Raw genomic sequence first — 24,965 nt, 5'->3', positions numbered from 1 at the left:
CCCGATTATGGTTTCCCCTCCCTCTTCTCCTCCCAGTTCCTCTCCACCTCCCTTCCTATTGGGATCCATTCCCTTTCTGTCTCTCATTAGAAAACAAACAGGCTTCTAAGGGATAATAATGTAATATAATAAAATGTAATAAGATAAAACAAAAAGTAAGTCGGAATTGGAACATCAGCAGGAACAAAAGAGCCCAAGAAAAGACACAAGAGTCAGAGACCCACTCAATAATCCCATAAAAATACTAACCTGGAAGCCATAATATATATGCAGAAGACCTGGTGCAGACCCGGTCAGGCCCTGTGCATGCTGCCTCAGTTTTTGAGTTCATACGAGCTTTGATCATGTTGATTTTGAGGGCCTTATTCTCCTGGTGTCTTCCTTCCCCTCCAGCTCCTCAACCCTTTCCCCCTCCTCTTCCTCAGGGTCCCTTTAGAGCTGTGTGTTCCAAAGTCTCTCTCTCTCTCTCTCTCTCTCTCTCTCTCTCTCTCTCTCTCTCTCTCTCTCTCTCTCTCTCTCTGTGTGTGTGTGTGTGTGTGTGTGTGTAATGTCTGGCTGTGGGTCTCTGTATTTGTTCCCATCTGTTGCAGGAGGAAGCTTCTCTGATGGTGGCTGAACAAGGCACCGATCTATGTGTATAGCAGAATGTCATTAGGAGTCATTTTATTGCCTTTTAATTTATTATTATTATTTTAAAGAACAGTGGTATTTGAGTTTACCTTAGGTCCCAGGGCTGTCTAGTCTCAGGATCTTGGTCACCCAGGCAGTGTCAGGGATGGGTTCCATCTCATGGAGCGGGCCTTAAGTTGAATTAGGTGTTTGTTGATCACTCCCACCAGCTTTGTGCCGCCACTGCACTGGCATATCTTGCAGGCAGGACAGCACTGTAGATCAAAGGGTTTGTGGCTGGGTTGGTGTTTATGTTCCACTCTGGGTAGCCTGCAGAGTACCTTCCTGTGCCAGAAACACTAGAATACAGGGGTGAAGGCTCCATGTAGGCACCAGCTCAACTTCTCCATGTTCAATGAGTTGTGTAGGTGTCTTCTGCAATGGGGCCTTGCTGTCAGTTTGTGGAGAGCCAACTATAGTCTTGGCAACAGCCTGGGTTGTTTGGGGACTCCCATGGGACTCCTTTGGCCAACAGCTCAATTATATGTAACCCAGTCCTGGTACTGGAAGCTTCATTTGGTGACAATGAAGAGATACCCAGCTGGGGCTCTGTCTTCTCCACTATTTGTCAGTTTCATTTAGGTTGCCCTCATATATGTATGTATTTTAGGATGCTTTTACTGTATTAAGATTCCGTATGACTCTTCAAATGATCCTTTATTTTAGCTGTCTCTCCCTCATTACCTTCTTCCCACTTCCACTTGATTTTCCTGTTCCAGGCCCCTACTCCACCATCCATACCTGTTTCTCTTTCCTAGTGAGATCTGTCTGTCCCCTCTAGTCCCTTACTCTATACCTAACCTCTTGTGGTTCTGTGGATTTTGGCTTGGTTATCATTGACTTAAGAGCTAATATCCATATATAAGAGAATACATACTGTATTTGTCTTTTTGGGTCTGGGATACCTCACCCAGGATGATTTTTCTACTTCCATCCATTTACTTGAGTATTTAATGATCTGATTTTTTTTAACTACTGAGTAATACTTCATTGTGTAAATGTACCACCTTTTCTTTATCCATTCTTCTGTTGAGGGACATCTAGTTTGTTTCCAATTTCTGGCTATTATGAACAAAGCTGCTATGAACATAGCTGAGCAAATGTCTTGGTGGTATGATGAAGCATCCTTTGGGTATATGCCCAAGAGTGGTATACCAGGATCTTGAGGTAGATTGATTCCCAGCTTCCTGATGAACCACCACACTGATTTCCATAATGACTGTACAAGTTTGCACTCCCACCAGCAATGGAGGAGTGTTCCCCTTACTCCACATCCTCACCAGCATGAGCTGTCACTTGTTTTGTTGACCTTAGCCACTCTGACTGGTATGAGATGGAATCTCAAAGTAGTTTTGATTTGCATTTCCTTGATGACTTATGAATGTTGAACATTTGTTTTTCAGTCTTCGAGTTTCCTTTACTAAGAATTCTGTTTAGATCTGTTAATCCATTTTTAATTGGATTATTTTTTTCTTGATAACTAGTTGTGGTTTTATTTTTTGTGAGTTCTTTATATATTTTGAATATTAGCTCTCTTTCAAATGTGTAGTTTAAAAAAAAGTCTTTTTCCATTCTATAGACTACTGCTTTGTCCAAAAAATGGTGTCCTTTGCTTTACAGTAGCTTTTCAGTTTCATGAGGTCTCATTTATTAATTGTTGATCTTAGTGCCTGTGCTATTGGTGTTCTGTTCAGGAAGTTGTCTCCTGTGCCAATGAGTTCAAGGCTGTTCCCATTTTCTCTTCTGTTAGGTTCAGTGTATCTGGTTTTATGTTGCAGTTCTTGATCCTCTTGGAACTGAGTTTTGTGCAGGATGATAAACACGAATCTGTCTATATTCATCTACATGCAGACATCTCCAGTGTTGAAGATGCACCATTTGTTGAAGATGATGTCTTTTTTCCAGTGTGTATTTCTGGCTTCTTTATAAAAAGTCAGGTGTCCATAGGTGTGTGCATTTATGTCTGGGGTCTTTATTCAATTCCACTGATCAATGTGTCTGTTTTTGTGCCAGTATTATGCTGTTTTCATTACTATAGCTCTGTAGTACAATTTGAAATCAGGGATATAGATAGCTCCTGCAGTTCTTTATTATTCAGGATTGTTTCATATTTTCTGGTTTGTGTGTGTGTGTGTGTGTGTGTGTGTGTGTGTGTGTGTGTGTTTCCATATGAAGCTGAAAATTATCCTTTCAAGATCTGTGAAGAATTTTGTGGAATTTTGAATCTATAGATTGCTTTTGGTAGCATGAACATTTTTACTATATTAATCTTACCGATCCATGAGCATCTTTCCATCTTCTGTTATCTTCTTCAATTTCTTCAATGTCTTAAAGTTTTTATCACACAAGCTTAGTTAGAGTTACATCAAGATATTTTATATTTTTGAGACTGTTGTGAAAGGTATTGTTCTCCTTGATTTCTTTCTCAGTCTATTTGCTATTTGTATATAGGAGGGCCACTGATTTTTGTCAAACAATTTTGTATCCAGCTACTTTGCTAAAAGTGTTTATCAGCTGTAGGAGTTTCCTGGTGAAATTTTTAGGGTCATTATTGTAGCCTATTGTATCATCTGCAAATAAAGATACTTGCTTTCTTACTTTCCAATTTGTATCCTCTTGATCTCCTTCAGTTGTCTTATATTCTAAGACTTCAAATACTATATTGAATATGTATGAAGAAAGTGGACAACCTTGTCTTGTTCCTGATTTTAATGAAATTGCTTTGAGTTTCTTTCCATTTGAGTTGATGTTGGCTATGGGATTGCTGTAAACTGCCTTTATTACATTTAAGTATGTCCCTTGTATCTCTAATCTCTCCAGGACTTTTATCATGAAGGATGCTGGATTTTGTCAAAGGCCTTTTCTACATCTAATGAGATGATCATGTAATTTTTTTCAGTTTGTTTATATTGTGGATTACATTTTTTTAAAGGTATATTAAGCCATCCCTGCATCTCTGGGATGAAGCCTACTTGATCATAGTGGATGATCTTTTTGGCATATTCTTGGATTCAGTTTGCAAGTATTTTATTGTAAAATTTTGCATCTATGTTCATAAAAGAAAGTGGTCTGCAGTTCCTTTTCTCTGTTAGGTCTTTATGTGATTTGGGTGTCAGGGTAACCCTGGTCTCATGAAATAAACTAGGCAATGTTCCTTCTGTTTCTATTTTGTGAAATAATTTGAGAAGTATTGTCATTAACTTTTCTTTGAAAGTCTGGTAGAATTCTGTGCCAAAACCGTTTGGCTCTGAGATTTTTTTTGGTTGGGAAAGTTTAATAATTGCTTCTATTTCACTAGGGGTTATAGGTCTGTTTAAATTGCTTATCTGATCTTAATTTAACTTTGGCAAGTGTTATTTGTTGAGAAAATGACTTATTTCTTTTAGATTTTCCAATTTAATGGAGTACATTTTAAAAAATGTATCCTTATGATTCTCTGGATTTCCTCAGTGTCTGTTGTAATGTCCTCCTTTTCCCCTTTCATTTCTAAGTTTGTGAATTTGGATATTCTTTCTACCTTAATTTGGATAAGGGTTTGTCAGTCATAATGATTTTTTTCAAAGAACCAACTCTTTGTTTCATTAATTCTTTGTATTATGTTTTTTATTTATTTGTTGTTTATTTTTATTTTATTTACTCCAACCCTGAGTTTGATTATATCTTGTCATCTACTCCTTTTGAGTGTGATTTCTTCTTTTTGTTCTAGAGCTTTCTGGTGTGCTGTAAGTTACTAGTGGGATCTCTCCAATTTTTTTTTTAAATGTAGACATTTAGTTTTATGAACTTACTTGCCTCTTAGAACATTCTATCTACATTGTGTCCCCTAAGTTTGGTTATGTTGAGTATTCATTTTCATTCAATTCTAGAAATTTATTTCTTCTTTTTTCAAGACAGGGTCTCACCATGTGTTTCTGGCTGTCCTGGTGTATGTGTGTGTGTGTGTGTGTGTGTGTGTGTGTGTGTGTGTTTGATTTGCTGGTCTGGGGTTATTTATTTCTTGTGTTTTCTTGGATGTAGTTAACCTCTTTAGGTTGGCATTTTGTTTTTAGCACTTTCTGTAGGCTGGATTTGTAGATAGACATTGCTTAAATTTGGTTTTATCATGGAATGTCTTTTTTTTCCCATCTATGGTGACTGAAAGTTTTGCTGGATATAGTAGTCTGAGCTGGCATCTGTGGTCTCTTAGTGTTTATAGAACTTTTAAAGTCTCCATCAATAAGTCAGATGTAATTCTAATAGGTCTACCTTTATATGTTACTTGGTCTTTTTCCCCTTGTAGCTCTTAATTTTATTTCTTTTTTTCCCTGTATGTTTAGTGTTTTGGTTATTATGCGCCATGGCAACTTTTTTTCCTGGTCCAGTCTATTTGGTGTTCTGTATACTTCTTGTACCTGGATAGGCATCTCCTTCTTCAGGTTAGGGAAATTTTCTTCTGTGATTTTGTTGAAAATATTTTCTGAACCTTTTAACCTGGATTTCTTCTTCTTCCTCTATTCCTATTATTCATAGATTTCATTCTTTCAGGGTGTCCCAGCTTTCCTGGTTGTTTTGTGCCAGGATTTTTTATATTTAACATTTTCTTTGAGTGAGGTATTCATCTCTTCTATTGTGTCTTCAGTGCCTGAGATTTTTCCCTTCCATCTCTTGTATTTTGTTCATGATGCTTGCCTCTGAGGCTCCTGTTTGAGTTCCTAAATCTTTCATTTCCAGAATTCCCTCAGTTTGGGTTTTCTTAATTGAATCTGTTTTCACTTTCAAATCTTGAATGGTTTTATTTCCTTTCTTTCCATTGTTTGTGTTTTCATAGAATTCTTTAAGGAATTTATTAATTTCCTCTTTAAAGACCTCTATCATATCCATAAAGGCTGTTTTAAGGTCTTTGTCTTGTGTGTCAGCTATTTTGGAGTTCTCAGGACCTGCTGTGGTAGGGTTGCTGGACTCTAGTGGAGACATACCATCCTGGCTGTTATTGATTGTGTTTTTACACTAGTATCTAGGCATCTGGGTTTGGGAAGATTGTAATTCTAGGTGCTGATATCTGGTCTTGTCTATGTTGAGTGTTTTGTTCCTTGGGTTCTTTTTCCTCTCTGGTTCTTAGGAGAGTGTGGTGGCTGTGTGTGGCCTGGTAGGAAATTCTTCTGGGATCCTGATAGCTGTGGCCACTAGGGGTTCCAGGTAAAATGTGCTTCTAGGTATTGGGAGCTGACCCTTAGAAATGGGGATGGGCTAGGTAGAGATGCTAAGGGGGTCCACAGGAGGGAGGACAGCAGGGTGTTCCACCAGGATCTGCTAGTCCCCTGGGAGTGGGACAAAGGTGAGGGGAAACCACAACAGGTAGTTGGCTACAGAGCTGAGGATGAGACCCGGGGATTGGATCTGGAGAGAGGAGGGAGAGGTGAAGATCTGCAGTCAGCCTACATGCTTCCCTAGCTGGAGTGACCTGTGCATTCCCAGGGCTATAAAACAATTGTTATGAAAAATGGCCATGTATCAATTTAGTGAGAAGAACCACTCAAAATGTATTTGTAAGTCTCTGTGACACACAGCTTGACAGAACTTATCTGCGCCCTCATGTCTGCTCCTGTACTAGATCTTGAAGAGTCCTGTGTCACGAAGTTTCTGGAAAGTTCCACTCACTGTTTGCTTTTAAGAGAGTGAAAAGGAAATAGTTGGTTTTTGTTTTTGTTTGAAGGGCTTCACTGATTCCTAAGGGTGCTTGGGGAAAGTCAGGCTTGGTGACAGATAGGTCCTCAAACACTGGTGACAGATAGATGGCTGGGATGGCTGGGACAGCCAGACAGTGTCGTGGGAAGTCAAGGAGAAGGGCTGCCATGATTTGGTGTTCAGGGAAGTGAGTCTTCCTGGAGAAGGAGAACTCTGACCTGGGCCGTGGAAGCTAGGAAGAGTGTGGCAGAGAGGAGAGAATGGTGGGGGCGGGTGAGAGGATTCAGGGGACAGTCTCTGCTCACCTGGGACATTCCTTGTTGTTTGGGAACTTTAGTTTTTGGGGGGGATGGCAGAGTGGGGGCATCCTCAGTCGGTGGAGGGAGCACCACTCGGAGCTTTAGGAGCTTGGCTGGCCCAGGCAGCCTCTAACACAAAGGTTTCTTTCTTTCTGTGCAGGCGGAGTCAGGATCGAGTGTCTGTTCACCCCCACCGCCTCCACCCCAGCTTTGACTTTGGCCACCAACTGCAGACACCTCAGCCCCGGTATCTGGCTGAGGGCACTGACTGGTGAGTGAGTGAGTGAGTGAGTGAATAAGTGAGTGGGTGAGTGAGTGAGTGGGATTCTGGGGAGTGCAGGAGGGAGGACGAAGGATCATGCCAGACCCACGGAGATTCTGTTTTGTATTACTTTCCAATGGTATAGGTTAGACCCCAGTCTTCACTTTTGAATGATGCAAGTTAGACCCCAGTCTACTGAGCCTTGGTGTCTATTTCAGGCACCTACAGGGCCTGTTTGTAGGTAGGAGCTCAGTGTAACCAAACACTAGCTTGGGCCAAGTCTGAGGCTTGGTCTTGATGGTTCTGCCAGAAAGAAGAGAGACAGGATGTGAAGCATTTCCCCAAGCTCAGTAGAGCTACGAACCAGTAGACTGTAGAGGACAGCTTGGGAGGAGAACATAGAGGTGCCAGGGTAGTCTGGGAAGGCTTCCTGGAGGGGGTGGTCAGTAAGAATCCACAGAGAAATGATAGAGCTTACTGGCAAGGCAGTACAGGGAGTGTGACTTGGGCTGAGGTCAGAGGTAAGGGAAGGACTGTGCATAGGCACTAGAGAGGAAGAGGGAGGGTGTTGTGTGTTAGGGACAGGTGGCCCTTAGGGAAGTCTTCCAGTCACCCATGCTTCTGGGATTTTGTAGCCCATTCACCTCTCTAGCTGTCACCCATGAAAGATCCGGTCTTAACTAGAATCAGACTAGACCCCCTCAGATAATTTTAAAAGATGTGTCGTTCACTGGTTATTTAATCATGCCTGCAGTGGATTTCTGAGTAGCTGTTGCTAAAATCCCTTTCCTGAGGAAATACACCAGTCTCTACTCACTCCCTTCAAGGTCCAAACGACAAATGAAAAGTTTGATTTCACCAAAGTTTCCCCTTGAGAACCAACAAGTTTATTGGTTTCCTTATAGCGTACAGGTGGAGAGCTGCTTACAGGAGCAGAGGTGACCCCAAAGCAGCTTCACTGGGAAGTTCAGTGTTCCTCTCCATCCCTCCTTCTCTGAGGGAATATCAGCAGTCCACAGGCCCTATCCTGACTGATGCTCAAGCAGGCCCAGCTGATCTCAGGGATCAGCTTATGTGTGTATGTGTGCTTATGTGCACATAAAGAGTCACAGAGAGAAACAAATAGGCTGTAACAGTGGCTTTGTGGGGAATGTAGGTGAAGTATATCCTGGAATTCTTTGGTTTTCTTGCAACTTTTAGATAAAGAACACAAGAGGGGGTGGGGAGAATATTCCTCATAGGAAAAGGAGTGATGACTATTTTTTTTTTTCCGAGACAAGGTTTCTCTGTGTATGTAGCTTTGGAGCCTTTCCTGGAACTCACTCTGTAGACCGGGCTGGCCTCGAACTCACAGAGATCCACCTGCCTCTGCCTCCTGAGTGCTGGGATTAAAGGCGTGGGCCACCACCACCCAGCTATTTTTAAGCTGACATGCCAGTGTATCATCTTCCACACATTGGGCCAGGAAAGCTGGTTAGGTCAGGGCAGCTTTGGGAGCCCCTTCCTCTATAGCTGGAACTAATTCACAGTATAGCTCTTGTTGGCCGTCTGCTTCCCATGCTTCTGAGGGGCAGAAAGAGTGCAGTAAGCATGTTCTGTATCTCCCATCCCCAGCATCCTCAGGTACTCCTGTTAAAACTGAACAGTCTCTTAAAAGATGGATCACATTACTGCCAACTTCCGCCCAGCCTCTTCCCAATTAGCAGATTCAAATTAGGAAGATTTAATTGCAGTCTGGATTCAGTTCTGTCCCTCAGCAGTCAAGTCAATTCAGTTTGATTCAATTCAGCACACACAGAGCACCCAGAGCCCTTGAACACAAACACAGGGTCCAACACTGCACATGGGACTACACAGGTGGGGGTCGACAGTGGGACCCTGCGGTAGTAAGATCACCCTTGGGAGGAGTCAGGAGCAGTGCGATGTGTCTTGCCTGTCCTTAGCTTGCCTATCCATTCAAACCTGGTCTTATTTTTCTTTTGAACCTCTCTGCATTCCCTGCTGCCCTGAGAAACACTAAGAATAGGAATCCAGGAGGCTGGTCCGTATTCCACAGTCTTGTGTGGACTCACCCCCACCTCATTCTGCTTGTCCTATCCCCACTGGGGCAGCAGATTCTTCTCCCTGTAATGAGCTCTGCTTCCACAAGGGTAGGCCCAATGGTGAGAAAGGTTTTTTTTTTCCCTTGAAGTTTTTTGTTTTTTTTCCCCTTAAGTTTTTTGTTGTTGTTGTTTTTTGTTTGTTTGTTTTGTTTTGTCAATAATTCATGTTAACTGTATCCCCATTCTCTTCTATGGAGGAGGCTTGTCTTCCAGGAGACAGCCTAGTAATTAGATGACAGGAAATGCACCATAGGAGGAAGCTCCTCTAACCCTCTGGAGGGCACTCCTGGGAGGGAAGGAGTAGTCTGTAACAGCCACCACCTCCCCAGTCCTTTCCTTTCATACCATCAGAAGCCACTGAATTCTGCCCTGGGTCATTCTGAGGATTTGGCCTCAGGCCTGGTCCAACCTCAAGTTTAAGGCTATCCTGGTCTTACTTTGGGATATCATACCCTTCCCCATCAGTTCTCAAGTGGATGTCCTGGCCTAAGACTGAGTGAGAGCATCAGGCCTTGGGAGATAATTCTCAGTAGCTCCCTTCTCTATCCCTGTCTAAAACCTGACCCTGAACTTGAGCCACAGCCCAAGGTCTCCATCCTTGTCAGGTGTCACCATGGTTGGCTGTTGTTTTCCAGATGAAAGTCTGTGTTTGTTAGTAGGAATATGTAGAACATTTACATTTATTATAATTATCCATATAGTTAAGGCTGAATCTACTGTCTTGCTTCGTTTTCTGTTTGCCTTGTCTTTTTTGTCTATTGTGTACCTTAGTTTGGGTTGGTCGAGTGTTAAAAATAAATACTAGATTCACAGTTGTGTCACTATTTTGTTTATCAATGTGCTTATTAATTGCAAATATGTATAGTCGCTCTACCTTAAATAGATTATATCGCTTTGTGTGAAATGGAACCATATACTAATAACGGTATACTTACATTTCTCCTTTCATATTGTTTCTTATTCCTTCTATGGGTATATATATATATATATATATATATATATATATATATATATATACGTATATATGAATATGTGCATATATAATTGACACATACATTGCTATAATTTTTGCTTTAAACCGGTGGCCTGGCAAATTATGGACTATAGGTCAAATCTGGCCCAGTCCTTGTTTTTTTTTTTTTTGTTTTTTGTTTTTTGTTTTAAAGTAGTTTTGTTAGAACACAGCCATGCCTATTGGTTTACAAATGGTTTGTGGCTGCTTTTGAATAGTAGTTGCTGTGCTAGAGTGTATTGCTCTTGAAGCCTGAAATCGTCACTATGTGGCTCTTTATAGAAAATGTTTGCTAGTGTCCACTGTTAAACAGCCAGATCTCAAAGAGAAAAATTAATGGATGGGAAGAACCTTGTATATTTCTTATATAATCTGAATATCCAGAAGTTTTTATTCCTCTGATTAGATCTGAGTTTCTACCTGCACTTTTCTTCAGTCTGGAGCATTTCCTTTATTATTTCTTCTTGTGCTGGTCAGCTGCACTCTCAAATTTGGTTGACTTAAAATGTCTTATTCCACCTCATTCTGAAAGACATTTTTTGCTGGGTACAGGCTTCTGTGTTGACAGTAATTTTTTTGTTTAAGATATCATTCCATGGTTTTTTGGTTTACTTTATGACTAGCAGAAAATCTGAAATTCTTTTTTTTTTTTTTTTTTTTTGAGACAGGGTTTCTCTGTGTTGTTTTGGTGCCTGTCCTGGATCTCGCTCTGTAGACCAGGCTGGCCTCGAACTCACAGAGATCCGCCTGCCTCTGCCTCCCGAGTGCTGGGATAAAAGGCCTGCACCACCACCACCCGGCTTGAAAAATCTGAAATTCTTCTCTCTGTTCATGGCTCTTCTGTTTCCTTGGGCTGGCGTTAGAATTTTATTAGTATTTTCCAGGAATTTATGTATCTTGGGCAGATTCTCTTTTTGTAGCTCAGCTGGAAAGATGTTGAGGGTTTTGAATCTGTGTTCTTTTGCTTTTTAGCAGTTTTGGAAATCTGTTTTGCAAGTTTTTCTAACATGTTTCTTTTCTTTAACCTTTCTTTGGCCCTTTGGAGAGGGTGGTCCTTGTTTACCCAACAGGCTGCTCGCTTGGCAGTGTCACTGAGGTTTAAATTTCTCTTCCTTTTTGTCTGCATGCTTCATTTAGATTCTTTTTATTGCTGGGTATTTAAATCACTAGTCTTAATCTGGTGTTGACCCAACCCAGTGAAGTTTCCATTTTCAACATTGCATTTTTCATCCCAAGAAGCTCCTCTTACACCACTGTCTGGAACCGCTTCCCTACGTTTGTGATTCTCTGTGCACTTGGACATGGTTATAATGGCTATTTCGGCATCTTTATTCGCTAATTCCGCCATCACTGCCGCTTTCCAGTGTCACGGTATTTCTGTGGTCTGATTTTTCCCCCAACTGTAGGACATATTATCCTTCTTTTTATCATGACCAGTTATTTCCTGCTGAACTGTGGACATTCGGAGCTATAGATTGTTGATTAACTGGATTTGCTTTGGTCATTTATGGAATGTTGGGCTTTGTTCTGGTAAATAGCACTTGTGGATCTGTTGGAGTCTTTGGAGGCTTGTTAAGTCTTATTACAGAAGATCTCAAATGTCCCTAAATCAGCAAGTATTCTAGATCTGCCCTAATAAAGCTTAGAGGCTAGCTTTGAAAGAGTGTTCTGAAGTCTTTAGTAAAGGCCCTTAGTGGTGAGCAAGAAGTCTCATTCTTAAACAGAATTCAAAGGTCTTTTGATCTGTCTAAATTCTAGGAATCACTATTTTCATGAGTACTTTGCTCAACCTGTGGGATGTCACCCTACACAGCCATCCTCAATCTTCCTAATGCTGCTATCCTTTAATACAGTTCCTTATGTTAGGGTGAACCCCAACTATAAAATTATTTTTGTTGCTACTTCATAACTGTAATTTTGCTGCTGCTGTGAATTGTGATGTAAATATCTGATATGCAGGTATTTGATATCTGATATGTGAATCCCTGTAAAAGGGTCATTCCAGGGGTCGCAACCCACAGGTTGAGAAACTGCCCTACCCATATAACTTACTGTTCAGTAAAGACTCAAGGGGACACCACAGACTTCTGGAACTCTCATTTGATTCTCATTTGATGCAATGACTTCCTCTTCAGGACACTGCACCACAAACATCAGAGACCTCAGCTCCCTGCAGGAAGTGAGTGAGTCCTCCACCTGAGAGAACACCAGTCTTTCTCAAACACCAGTGTGTGTTTCTGGCCTGGATACCTTCTCGGGTAAAGTCAGTGAGGCTGTACGGTCACCTGGGTCACAGCTTTGTGCTGGTTTATGTGGTATCCAAAAGCAGATGCTGTGTGTATTCTGTCCAGTTTTCCAGTGGCTTACAGTGGAGGATATAAATGCAGTCTCTGTTATCTTAAAACATGGCTGGAAGCAGGAACGCCTTTAATAGTTCTCTCTCTCTCTCTCTCTCTCTCTCTCTCTCTCTCTCTCTCTCTCTCTCGTGTGTGTGTGTGTGTGTGTGTGTGTGTGTGTGTGTGTGTAGACACTAGACTGCTCTTCCTGAAGAGTCCTCCTTATCTAGATTTTGCTGTTATACTCTGATCACTTCAGATGTCCTCAAAAGTGGAACAAGGGCAGCTCATGTCTGCAATCTTAACATTTTGGAGGTGGAGGCAAGATTGTGAGTTCACTTCTGGCCTAGGCTACAGAATAAGACCCTGTCTTAAGAAACCATTTAAAAAGTCCTCAGTTCCCCCCCCCTCTCCCTCTCCCTCTTTCCCTCCCTCCCTCTCTCCCCCTCTCTCTACCTCTCCCTCCCTTTCTCCCTGTCTTTTCCTCTTTCCCTCTCTCTCTTTTCCTCCCTTCCTCTCTCTCTCCCTCTTTCTCTTCCTCTCTCCCCCCCTCTCTCTCTTTTCTCTCCCCTTCCCCCCCTCTCTTTCCCTCTCTCTCCATCTCTTATTTCTTAGCAGAAACACTTTGGAAACACTACTGTTTTTCTACCAGAAAGTACTCTGTGTGGCTGCCTGTCCTTCTGTAATGTTGGCAGAAATTGATGACCTCTGCATGGGTCTCTATTTCTTTGGAGGATGCAAAAATGGTGACAGGTAATTTAATAATTCCTTATTCATATGGGTGCTGGAAAACTTCACTATGAGAAATGACCCTCATCAACCATTTGGTTACTCTAAGTACCTTGGCAAGGCAGACGCTGTGTATTCTCTTTGTTTACTAGTCTTCTGGGTTAGGAGCTGGTCCCTTGACAGCATCCTTCAGAGAGGATGGTTTTGTCCAGCATCATCTCATCATCATTAAATACATTTAATGTATTTCACGGGCTTCAATATCTTTTTGTTGTTATAGTTACTGACATGCAGGTTATCCAAACCTGGCTGATGGAAGCCTCTTCTGGAAGATTCTTTCTGCCATGACCCTGGTGCACATCAGTAGCATTCCTGCCTTTGGTTATGACAGAATGTTCCAGTTTCTCCTCTTGCGTTTTCTCCACAGACCCAAAATTGGCTCTATTTCTCGTTAGTGGCCGATTCCTCTTTGTTCCTTTGTATGGATCTAAGTTCTTACCTGGCATCATTTTCTCCCTGTCTGCAGATCTTACTTGACTATTTCTTGTGACACTGGCCTATAAGCACTACCTCCTTTCAGCCTTTGCTCATCCGAAAAAGCTTTACCTTACCTTCATTTTGAAAATCATTTTTTGCTGGGTGTAGACTTTATGCTCGATAGTTTATTTATTTTTTCTTATTGAGGCCATCTCTTTCTCTCCCGGCTGCTTCTATGATAATTAGTACCAAGCTTCTCTATCTGAGGGGCCTTCTTCTTTAATCTCAGGTTAATTTTAAACTTTTATCTTTATTGTTTTTTCAAATGTGATTATTATGTACTTTGGGGTTATTTTCTTTGCATTACACTGTTGAAATTTGTTAATCATTTGAGTCTGTGGGTTTACAGTTTCCATCAAATTTGGAAATGTTTAAATGAAGTGACTTTTTCTAAACTTTTAGGAGTGACAGGGTGGACTAGGATTCCTTTCTAACCTGTAGGATGAGCAGTAGAGGGAGTCCCTCACTTGTGGTTTTATTGGGTGGTAAAAATATGGCCACTGCCCATCCTCAGTCTGGCTTTGGCTTCCTTTGCTCAGTATCCCAGACCTGCTCCATTTAGACTCTTCCTTGGAAGGGAGCATTGGACATGGTTCTTGAAAAATGGTCCTTATGCCTCGGACTGAAAGGTCTTAGATGCAGGTCCAGGAGGGACATGGAGACAGTTCGTTGTGGGTAAGCAGCTTGTAGGAAGATTTGTTAATGCCATTTCTCCCACTCTGAGGGGCAGAGTCTGCAGTGTGTCTTCCGCCTTTGGCCCAAGGTGGTGTGTGAGACCTCTTCTGAAACCGGTTGGTGCCTCCCCCACCTTGTAGCTCACGAGGCTGTGTCTCGGCAGGGATCTCAGTGTGGACACCGGCTTGAGTCCTGCCCAGTTCCAGGTGCGGCCCATCCCTCAGCACTATCAGCATTACCTAGCAACTCCTCGAATGCACCACTTCCCCAGAAACTCTTCCTCCACCCAGATGGTAAGTCACAGAGTCCTGGGGGGGAGGGGACGACGACATGGGACATGAACTTCCTCACTGCCTACTGCGTGCTAGTGGTGAGCTGAGACCACGGCTCTCGGCTCTCGGGTGCCCAGGGTCCTCTGAGTCCTGGCTCCCAGGCGGACCAGCAGCTGCCCTCCACTCTCAGCCCCAGAGCTTGTTACAGCTTGAGAAAGATGAAAAGGAGCAAGTGACTAGTCAGTCCAAACGCCCTACACTGCTGAGGGGTGTCGGGTGGAAGAGGCAGCATGGCAGGCTGTAGTCTGGGGAAATGTCCGGTGCGCAGAGACTGCCCTGGGGCTGGGGAGATGGCTCAGTCAGTAAGACGCCTGCTGGACAAGCACGAGGACCTGAGTTTGATTCCCAGCACACCCACAAAAAGCCAGGCATGGTGGTGTGTGCCTATTAACACTAAAGCTGGCCAAGTGGAGGCAAGCAGATTCCTGGGATTCACTGGCTTGCCAGCCGAGCCTTATCAGTGAGCTGCTGGTGCTCCTGAGAACCTCAGTCTCATGAAACAAAGAGGGCAGCTCTTGAGGAACAACACCTGAACCTGACCTTTGCCTCCCCCGACCCCATACTTCTGTCTCCCTGAGCATGACTTTACTTTTTTTGTGAGATGGAGTGTAGACACCACTCTGTGTGACTCTCACAAGGTTGGTTCGAGGGTCACAAGAGAGCCTAGAGGGACCTCCCTGCAGACTCAGGCCACCCCCTCCCCAGGAGCAGCCATCTTGGGGCTGTAGAACCCCGAATGTGCTAGAAAACTCAGGTTGGGTTTGGGGTTGCAAGTGACACACAATACCAAGAGAAACTCTTGTTGCTGTCCCCAAACAGAATTCTACCTCCTCAGCCCTGGATTCTCTCATTAGCCACCCCGTGGCTTGGGGAAGGAGCACTTACTACCTACCAGACACGATTATGAACACCTCACCGAACTAGTCTTACTTCCTCCTGCCAGTATCCCGTACAACCAGGCATCATGTCCATCTGCATATTGACAAACTGAGGCCTCGAGAGTTTAAATCATTGGCTGTAGTGTATGCAGTGGGAAGCTTGATGGTAGCTGGCCTGACTCCTAGCTGGAGTTAGGGAAGGCTGAATAAAACAGAGATCAGCCAGTTGGGGGCTAGAGTCTGCATTGTTTCTCATAGGTTTGTAAAAATTCATTTCGACTTAGAGACACTGTGTTCCAATACTATTTACCTTGGTTACTGACATTTTTGGCCCTGGCACTGACCCGTAGCCATCCTGTTGCTCTTGAGGATAGTAGAGGAAGCTCCTGCCACCCAGCTGCTGCTTAGGCCTGTGTCTTGACTCTGTCACTTGCTTGAGTGGCTCAAGCTGATTGTTTAATCTACTTGTGCCTTATTCATCCCCCCTCAGGAAAATGGGGATTTGTGATTGGACCTGCAGTTTCCATCAGGGGAGGCAGTTAAACTGCTTAGTCACAGGAAGCGTTCAGCTGGTGCTCGGTCAGGGTCAGCGCCCCTGTGTTGATGGTTATTCAGGTTCCTCCTGGCTCTTCAGGAGTAGGGTAGGAGACAAGAGGGGGGGACAGCCCTGCTGCCTGCAGTAGGTCACGGGTGTGCTGTCTGGTGGTTGAGGGCGGAGGAGTTGTCTGTTGGTCCCAGGAGAAGCCTGGGATGCTCACTCTCTCCAAAACTGTCTTCTCCCTATCAGGTTGTCCATGAAATTCGAAACTACCCTTACCCACAGCTTCACTTCCTCGCTCTCCAGGGACTAAATCCTAGTCGACACACCTCTGCTGTTCGGGAGAGCTACGAGGTATGTTGCTGCCCTGTATGGCACTGACTAGTTGGCACACTACCGCTCATAAGCTGCTCTCTCTGACTGTCCTCGTTGGTGGGTAGATGCGGTGGGTAGATGCGGGTGGTGGGAAGTCCTGGGATGGAAAGTAAGAGAGAAAGAGGGCGTGAAGAGAAAAGTGCAGCTTCCCACACTACACAAGTGCTTCCGGCTGGCAGTGTGACTGCTTCCTGCACACATCCTCCCGCTTGTTCATCCTTCCCATGTTGTTTATGTGTATTTGTACATGTCGAGCACACATGCTGGTGTTTTCCTTTTGGCAGGAGCTGCTGCAGCTCGAGGACAGGTTGGGAAACGTGACTCGAGGAGCCGTACAGAACACCATCGAGAGGTTCACCTTCCCCCACAAGTACAAGAAGGTGAGGCTGCGGAGTCTAGCTGCATGGGCAGGGGGTGGGAAGGGAGATGTCAGCTTGTCTGCTTGAACCAGCCTGGCCATCTGCAGGGGACACCATCCAAAGCCCAGAAGCCTCCGCTCTGGTTAGATGGCTCCTCAGGATTGTCTCATCGGCTCACAACAGGTGTGGTCAGGAGGGAGGAAAGGCTGAGTGTGTGGATGTTGGCTAGAGTGGTCACAAGTGTATTTGTGCATGCATCGGTATATAGATAATCAGTGTTTTTTATCAGTCTGGGGGCAAAGGGGCTCCTGCACACAAGGGTAATAGAAAATGCCTTAGAAAATAATTCAAAGTTCTCTCTCGTAAGGACGAATGGACAAAGAAGGCCTCTAAATGGGGTGGAATTTGAAAGTTTCAGAACTATGGACTGTACCCACTGACCTTAGTAGTAGAATCTGTAGGGCTGGCACCCAGAAATATGAGCTTTTAAAACATTATTTCAATTAAAACAAATGAAAACCTGGAAGAAGCCAAAATGTTCTTTAGTAAGTAAATAAATAAGCATCCATAAAGAAATAATCCATGAGCTATGAAAAGATGTGGAGGGAGCTTAAGTATGCACTAAAAGGTGAAAGGAGACAGCCCCACAGGCTGTAAACTGTATACTGGGAACTGTTGGGCATTCCAGAAAACAACACTACAGAAAGAATAAAAAGAAGAAAGATCAGGGGTTGCCATTGTGGGGGGCAGGAATAGACAGAGTGCCAGGGATTTTGTTGGTGCAGCAAATTATTCTATATGGCATCCTAATGTAAACAGGTAACATTATGCATTTACCAAAAACACAAGGCTTCCAGGATCTCTGAGTTGGTTAGCTTGCCTGTCACTGTGGCAAAATCCCCAAGAAAAACAACTGCCATGAAGGAAGGTTCTTCTGGGTTCAGAGTTTGGGAAGTTTGTCTGTAGTTTCTTGTCTCTGGTTCTGTGGCGAGGTCTGGTAATTAGGAAACCGAGAAAGTACAAATTCTGGGAAAGAGGTATGCCCTTCCAGAGAACACCCCAATGACCTACTTCTTCCAACTAGGTCCTATCTCCTACTTCCCACCACCTACAATATTATCAAATTAGGATGCATCAGTGGATTAATCAATTAATAAGACTACTACCCTGAGGATCCAGTCACTTTCCAAAGTCGTCAGTGGGCAGTGAAACCTTTAGCATTTCAGATCCAACCCTTAACTCATGGAAACTAACGGACTTCAGCTAATAATGGCCAGTATTGGTTCATCATTTGTCACAAGTTTACCACATAACATGAGATAATCATATAAGGAGAAGCTGTGAGGTGGGGCTACCACCTGCTCGTGACTTGGGTCCTAGAACCCTGGCTAGGAGCAGTGAGGGAGTGAAGAAAGGACAGACACACAGACAATGGAGCTGGGTTCAGGTCGGGTTCTCTAACATTACCCCTGCAGCCTGGAACCTAGGCATGTTTATTACGTACAGCACAGGGGAGGGATTGGCTGGTCTCAGTAGGAGTCTCTGGAGGTGAGCCGTCTCAGGCTGTAAATCTCCAGGCGGAGGAAACTGAAGTTGCTAATCTTTGCACACATTGATGAAGTGTGCATAAAGACTCAGGCTTGGACTCTCAAGAAAAGCTTTGCCATTTCTCTTGAGACTGGGCCATATTGGTAACAGATTTGCTAATTGTCCCATGGGTCTGGGGACTTGGGCATCCTTGACATGACTGTGCATATGTCAAAATACACACTCACCAAGGGCTTCATTGCTCAGGGCTTCCTCTGATCCCTATAGTGGGGGTTGGAAATACACTTCAGTTGCTTAGTTTTTATGTAACCTAGAATCGCTGTACCAAAAAAGCTAATGTTGAATCAAAAATAAGCAAATTTAGGGAAATTAAGGGCAGTGCAAGGCTCATCACGGTGCACCTAGAGACCTTCATCCACTCTGTTGAGACACAGGACAGCAATAGTTGAAATTACTTGGGACTGAAGTTAGACAGCCAGTTTTGAATTTCAGTCCTTCTGAGTGCAGCTGTGTGGCTGTGGATTGTGGCCCATCTTTTCTATTTCCAACATGGCTGCTACAGAAAGCAGTGGGATGAGAGGCAGGCGGATCTCTGTGAGTTCGAGGCCAGCCTGGTCTCCAAAGCGAGTTCCAGGAAAGGCGCAAAACTACACAGAGAAACCCTGTCTCGGAAAACAAAAAAAGAAAAAAAAAAAAAAAAAAGAAAAAAAAAGAAAGAAAGCAGTGGGATGATGCAGCTTCATACACAGGGCCCAGTACCTACCTAGTGCTCAGGAAGAGCAAATGGTAAGCTGCTGTTCCCAGTTCTTGCCTGTGTGCCTGGTGTCAGTATCAAAGACCACAAACCATCAAATATGCATCTCCTCTGTTTTGTTACTTTTCTGTTGCTGTGATAAAACACCATAACCAAGTCAACTTATAAAAAGTGTCTAATCAGGCTTACAGTTTCAGGTTAGAGACCTCAGTGGCAGAACAAAGGCATGGCAGAAGGAACCTCTGAGAGCACACATCTTGACCCAAAAACAGGAGGCAGAGAGAGCATACCAAGAATGGTACAAGTTCTTTGAAATCTCAAAGTCTGCCTCCAGTAACATACTTAATCCAACAAGGTCACGCCTCCTAGTCCATCCAAAACAATTCCACCAGCTGGGGACCATATAAATATATGAGCTTAGGGGGCTGAATCAGTGAGAAAAAAATAGGAGGATTAAAACTCAAGAGATAACCAAGAGGAAAATATTGTAGAGAAGAAATAGGAAGAATGTAAGATAAGAAAATGTTCATAAACTTTAGGATGCAAATACAATGTTAAAACAGCTTAAAAATTTTTAACAGACTAAAATAATAGAAAACAAAAAGTACATTTTAACTAATAATAAATAGAATATATAGACATTAAAATAGGACTATATGAAAGAAATAAGAGTAGGAAGAGGAATGAAAGTAAAGTACAGAATAGTCAAGGTTATCAAGCCAGGCCTGGTAGTTCACACCTTTAATCACAGAACTTGGGAGGCAGAGGCAGGGGAATCGCTGAGTTACAGGACAGCCTACACTACACAGTAAGACCCTATTTCAAAAGCCAAAAACCAAAAACAAAACAACAAAAAACTAAGATTATCAAAGTTATAAAGAAATGTTGATGAAATGTGAAGGTAGATGAATAGTGAATATTAAATAAATGCTGAAAAAAAGTTGAAGTTAAAATCAAAGTTGTAGCAGGCTTTTTCTTTTGGGCCCCCAACCAGCTCCCAAATCATGACACAGAGACTTAATATTAGTTATGAATGCTTGGCCTTATCTTATGCTCATTTCTTGCTAGCTCTTATAACTTCACCTGTTTCTCTTCATCTACATTTTTGCCTCGGGGCTTTTTACCTACCTTTCTTTCTTTCTTCCTTCCTTCCTCCCTCCTTCCCTCCTTCCCTCCCTCCCTCCCTCCTTCCTTCCTTTCTGTATATCTTACATTCATGCTATCTCCACATCTGGCTGGCAGCTGCCTGGCTTTTGGCCCTGGGTGTGTCCCTCTCTTTCTCCCTCACTCTCTTTGTTCTTTTTCTGAGCCCAGATTTCTCCTCCTACTTGTTCTCTCTGCCCTCAAGTCCCACCTAGCCCTCTCTTGCCTAGCTATTGGCCATTCAGCTTTTTATTAGGCCAATCAGGTGTCTTAGGCAGGCAAGGTGAAACAGCAACACATCTTTACAGAATTAAACAAAGGCGACAGAAACAAATGTAACACACCTTTACACAGTTAAAGTAATATTCCACAGCAGAAACATATGTAACACACTTTTACACAGTTAAAGTAATATTCCACAGCAGAAACAAATGTGACACATCATTGCCTCATTAAAATAATATTCCACAACACGAAGTTCTGTAGATAATGGAGAAAAAGAAATATCTGAGAGATTAAAGATTGAGAATGAGAAATGTGATGCAAAAGGAGAGAAATATAGATTAGAAATAGCTAAACAAGATACTTTTGAACTGAAGTTATGACACAAAGAGGAAATCATGAAAAACGGTGGATAAAAGCAATAGAAACTAGACATATGGTTGGAGCTTAATGCTGTTTTGTTGGTCATTTCTTCTCTAGCAGGGCCAGTCCTACCCCCAAAACTGCTGACCCTCCAGCAGGCAGATCGTCATGACCCTACAAATACTAAAAATATTGCATGGCAAACACATAGGACAATGGAGACTGCTTGGCTTTCTGGATAAAGGGACCTTGCAGAAGCCTGGCATCATTTGCAGCTGGTACATGGGGCACATGAGGGAGGCATCAAGGGGAAGCAACAGGCTTCCTTGTATGTTCTAGCCAGGGCAGAGCACCCCCAGACCAAGCCAGAGCACGGAGCTTTGGAGCTCCCAACCAGAGTAGGTAGTCCTGACATCTAGGCCTGGCCCCAATGTCATTCTCTGGACTTCATCTGTGACTCCATGTGTCTTTTTGTAAAATGACTTTGCGGTTTGCTTGCCCCTGGAGAGAGGGCAGAATGGATGATTTTCTTTCTGTGGTTACTCTCAGACTTAGATCTGACGTCTGCCGTGTGGGGATGAGGACATGGAAGGTGGACGGAGTTAATTCAGTGGTTAGATTTTTTCCTTCCCCAGAATATTTATTAAACAGCAATGGCATGCCTTGTACTCGGCCACATGTAAAACTTGAAAACGTTCTGCAGAGTGCTTAACTGTTGTCAAATAATTAACATAGAATTATGGAGAGAACTGTGTAAATCAGGAAGTGTGCACAGTAGCAACACAGTGGCTAACCTCATACTAGAGCTCAGTAGCTTAAGGGAACTTTCCGGCTAGGGAGAGAAATACAACTATAGAAAACAGTTTAGAACCACATGGTACAAATTAGAGGGGTAATGGCGGTGGAGAAATAATAAGGAAAGCAGATGAATGGACAACAGTGACAAAGAGTGAATGAGGAATGTGTGTGAATGAATGAATGAATGAATGAATGAATGAAGCATTCTAGACCTAGAGGTAGGGGTACATGTTGGACAGGGTGTGAGAGGAAGTGGACAGGGGAAGCCAAAATTCGCAGACTGTAGCTTTGCAAAGCGCAGAATGACTTGGAGCTTGGCTCCTCCTTTCCAAACACTGGGCCCCTCACAGCGTCCAGGACAACCACCAGCAGTCTGCTGCCCTCTTCTTCACTTGACTTTAACCTTCTCTCTCCAGAAGCAAGAGTGAGGAGCTAGGGATGAGTACTTAAAGAGACCGACCCCTAGGGAAGGCAGAGACTACCAGAGTGAGAGGAGGCTGTGGACGAAGCCAGTGGCCAGCAGGAGTCTGTACCAGGCAACTAAATGGTTTTTTTTTTTTTCTCTACTCACAGCGAAGACCCCAGGACAGCAAGGGGAAGAAAGACGAGGGGGAGGAGTCAGACACAGATGAGAAATGCACCATTTGTCTGTCTATGCTGGAAGATGGAGAAGATGTGAGGTGAGAGGCCACTTCTTTGAGTTCCTCCCCCTTCTCTCATGGGTATTAGTGCCCTGCCACTGCACTGCATGCTCAAGGAAGGAAGCCCTTAGTTGGCATGTACATTAGGGTGCCAAGCGTGCTACAGTGTTTCACGGTTGCACTAGTAAAGCAGAGCGTGGAATATTTTAGATGTGGTAACCATGAACATGGGGCGGTGGAGACAAAGTGTGATGATATTGGCTTGGGTGGGTCTAAGACAAAGCCAAGGCTTTTATTGAAGAATATTTTGAGAGTTACTTCCAGTCATGGTTTCCCATCTCAGCCGCAGCCTCACTCCAGGGTCTGGGTTCCAAGAGCCCCCTTTATCAAGTCCCCAGTGGTTCCCATCACCTTGCCCCTGCTGCTGGTCACCTGACTCTCCTCTTTTCCAGACGCCTACCTTGTATGCATCTCTTCCACCAACTGTGTGTGGACCAGTGGCTGGCCATGAGCAAGAAATGCCCCATCTGCCGAGTGGACATTGAGACACAGCTGGGAGCCGACAGCTGAGGGAGGAAGCTAGCCAGTGAATGCCCCATTTCCTTCACCAGGTCCCCCCCGCCCCCCACGGCCATAGCCCTTGCAGCCAAACTTTGCCTTCTGAGCCATTTGACGTAGAGAAGAAGCCTGCAAGCACATTTTGTGGAAAGAGGAGTTGGTACCAGTGTCTGAGGGAGGGGAGGGGAGGGGTGGGGGAGGGGTGGGGAAGGACCCACCCACCCAGAATGGTGACTGCCTCATCGCCTTGCTGTGCAGGGGGAGGGAGCTGGCCGTGCCCAGAGCAGGGGCGGGAAGGGGGGGCCCAGCTGCTGAGAACTAGATGTGATCTCGAAGGTACTAGCTGGTGATCGGCCCCTCAATCCTGTCCTTTGAAGGATTGTGTATATACCTCTTGACCACGTAGAAACCATGTAGGGGTCTCTAGCTATTCTGTGGATGGCAGCCGGAGCATGTTAGCTTAAGAAAAAATGTCGTGTGTGGTGCTCTAGTCATCTGTGGTGGACATGTCGCTATTATCGAACTTGCACCAAATATTTCTCATTGAGTTTCTTGTTTTGGTGCCTGACCGAACCAACCAACCAACCAACGACAGCCCCAATCTTCCCGTCTTTATGAGCGAAAAGAAAAAAAAAAAAATGAAGCAAAGGTGAAAAAAAAAAAGCCAAATCCTGTTTACGGTGAAAAAGGATGATAATTTTTCACCCAGGTTGGGAGGCGGGAGGGGGGTTCTCGTTTGTTGTTTTTTTTTGTTTTTGTTTTTTTCCTTGGGCTTTGTTTTTCTCATGTTTACAGTGCACGGAGTGTGGGAGGGGCGTCTGAGAAGGGGATGGGGCTTAAAAGGAACAGATGTGGTCTCGCTGGGTTTCGGAGGCTTTTAGGCAAGGTGAAGAGAGCAGAGCTCTCGCTGGTGAAGGGGGTCCATTTCAAGGTGGGCTCCCCAGTACTAGGGCCCATTGCTTGGCCCCAGCTGTCTTCCTAGGTTCCACACTGAACCAGGGAAGACACAACCTCCAGCCACAGCTGCCCCATGTTCCTGGGAGCCAACAGCCCCCTGCGCACTCCAATTCCTAACTTTATCCTGAGCTCTCATCTTGCCACAAAGAGGCAATGTAGCCACTGCCTCCCTATGCAAACAATTAACCAGATGATACAGATGAAATAGCATTGGCAGTGTACACTTGGCCAAAGTGCACTCAGCTAGCACTCAGAGTTGAGGTCAAGTCCATAACCTTGGGAGTAACTTGAGTGTCCTCCATGATCCTGCCTGATCAGCCCCTCAGAGCTGGCCCTTGCTATGAGACTACTTGGCTGGGCTGGGGAGGCTGTGTCCCCGCCCTCTTGATCCTCTGGTTCTTCTGTAATCATGGGAAAGTCTCTTTCTTTATCGGTGCCTCAGTCCCAGTGGGGAGAGACAACAGTGTGTCCCCATGTCCCCCGTTCCTTCTGCTTCACCCAGATCTGAGAATTAACACTATCCAGCCTATTGTGTGCTCTCTCCTCTCTCGCGAGAGCCTCGCAGGGTGTAGTGGTTGGAGTGAAAAGGGAGATGGAAAGTTATAGTGATGCCGTGGTACAGCATGCTTTCTGTACTACTCCACAGTTTTTCAGAGAGATGAGAGGACCGAATATTGGAGGTGGGCTAAATCCTGCCAAATTCTAACCCAAGTGTAGCTCTTAATCATGTGCAGAAAATGCCAGGTGACCTGGTGTTCTGCAACCTTCCTTTGTCCACAGCCCTCCCCCTCGTCCCTCATCTGTTCTCAGAATCTACCCTGACCTCAACCCCTAGCCAATCTCAGTGCCCTCTTATCAAGGAACTAGGGCGCTGGTCAGATAAAGGAAGAAATTCCACGAGGATGAATCAGGACCAAAACTGACACAGGATAACTGGACTTGAGGGAGATCCTTCTAGCACAACTGAGGCCATCATGAGGGAATGGCTGCCTATCCACTATCCAGATGAAGGCTGCTCCCAGGACCCATCTTCTAATGTCTCATAAAATCTCTGAGTGCCTACTGGGGCAAGTGTTGGGGAAGAAGATCGCGAAGACAATGTCTTTGCCTGATGGGATTAGGAAAGGATCAGAGGAGCGGGACACATCCCACAGTGAAGATTAGTTCTGCTGAGCGTGGTCTTTTCCAACTCTGGTTGCATCAACAATGTCTCT

General features: G+C 44.2%; 1 protein-coding gene across 1 annotated transcript in view; it reads left to right on the top strand.

Moving 5' to 3' along the window:
- The window catches only part of Ark2c (arkadia (RNF111) C-terminal like ring finger ubiquitin ligase 2C), a 107,256-nt gene extending 84,450 nt beyond the window's left edge, over positions 1–22,806 (top strand). The window contains exons 3-8 of the mRNA XM_059246527.1: positions 6,793–6,903; positions 14,449–14,578; positions 16,283–16,387; positions 16,693–16,788; positions 22,169–22,275; positions 22,689–22,806. Of these exons, the coding sequence (XP_059102510.1) occupies positions 6,793–6,903; positions 14,449–14,578; positions 16,283–16,387; positions 16,693–16,788; positions 22,169–22,275; positions 22,689–22,806 (667 nt within the window). The remainder of the gene's footprint in view (positions 1–6,792; positions 6,904–14,448; positions 14,579–16,282; positions 16,388–16,692; positions 16,789–22,168; positions 22,276–22,688) is intronic.
- Positions 22,807–24,965: the final 2,159 nt, after the last annotated feature.

This window comes from Peromyscus eremicus, chromosome 19 (genome assembly GCF_949786415.1).
Source record: "Peromyscus eremicus chromosome 19, PerEre_H2_v1, whole genome shotgun sequence".
In the NCBI taxonomy this organism is placed as follows: Eukaryota; Metazoa; Chordata; class Mammalia; order Rodentia; family Cricetidae; genus Peromyscus; species Peromyscus eremicus.
This window is presented reverse-complemented; position numbering and strand designations above follow the sequence as displayed.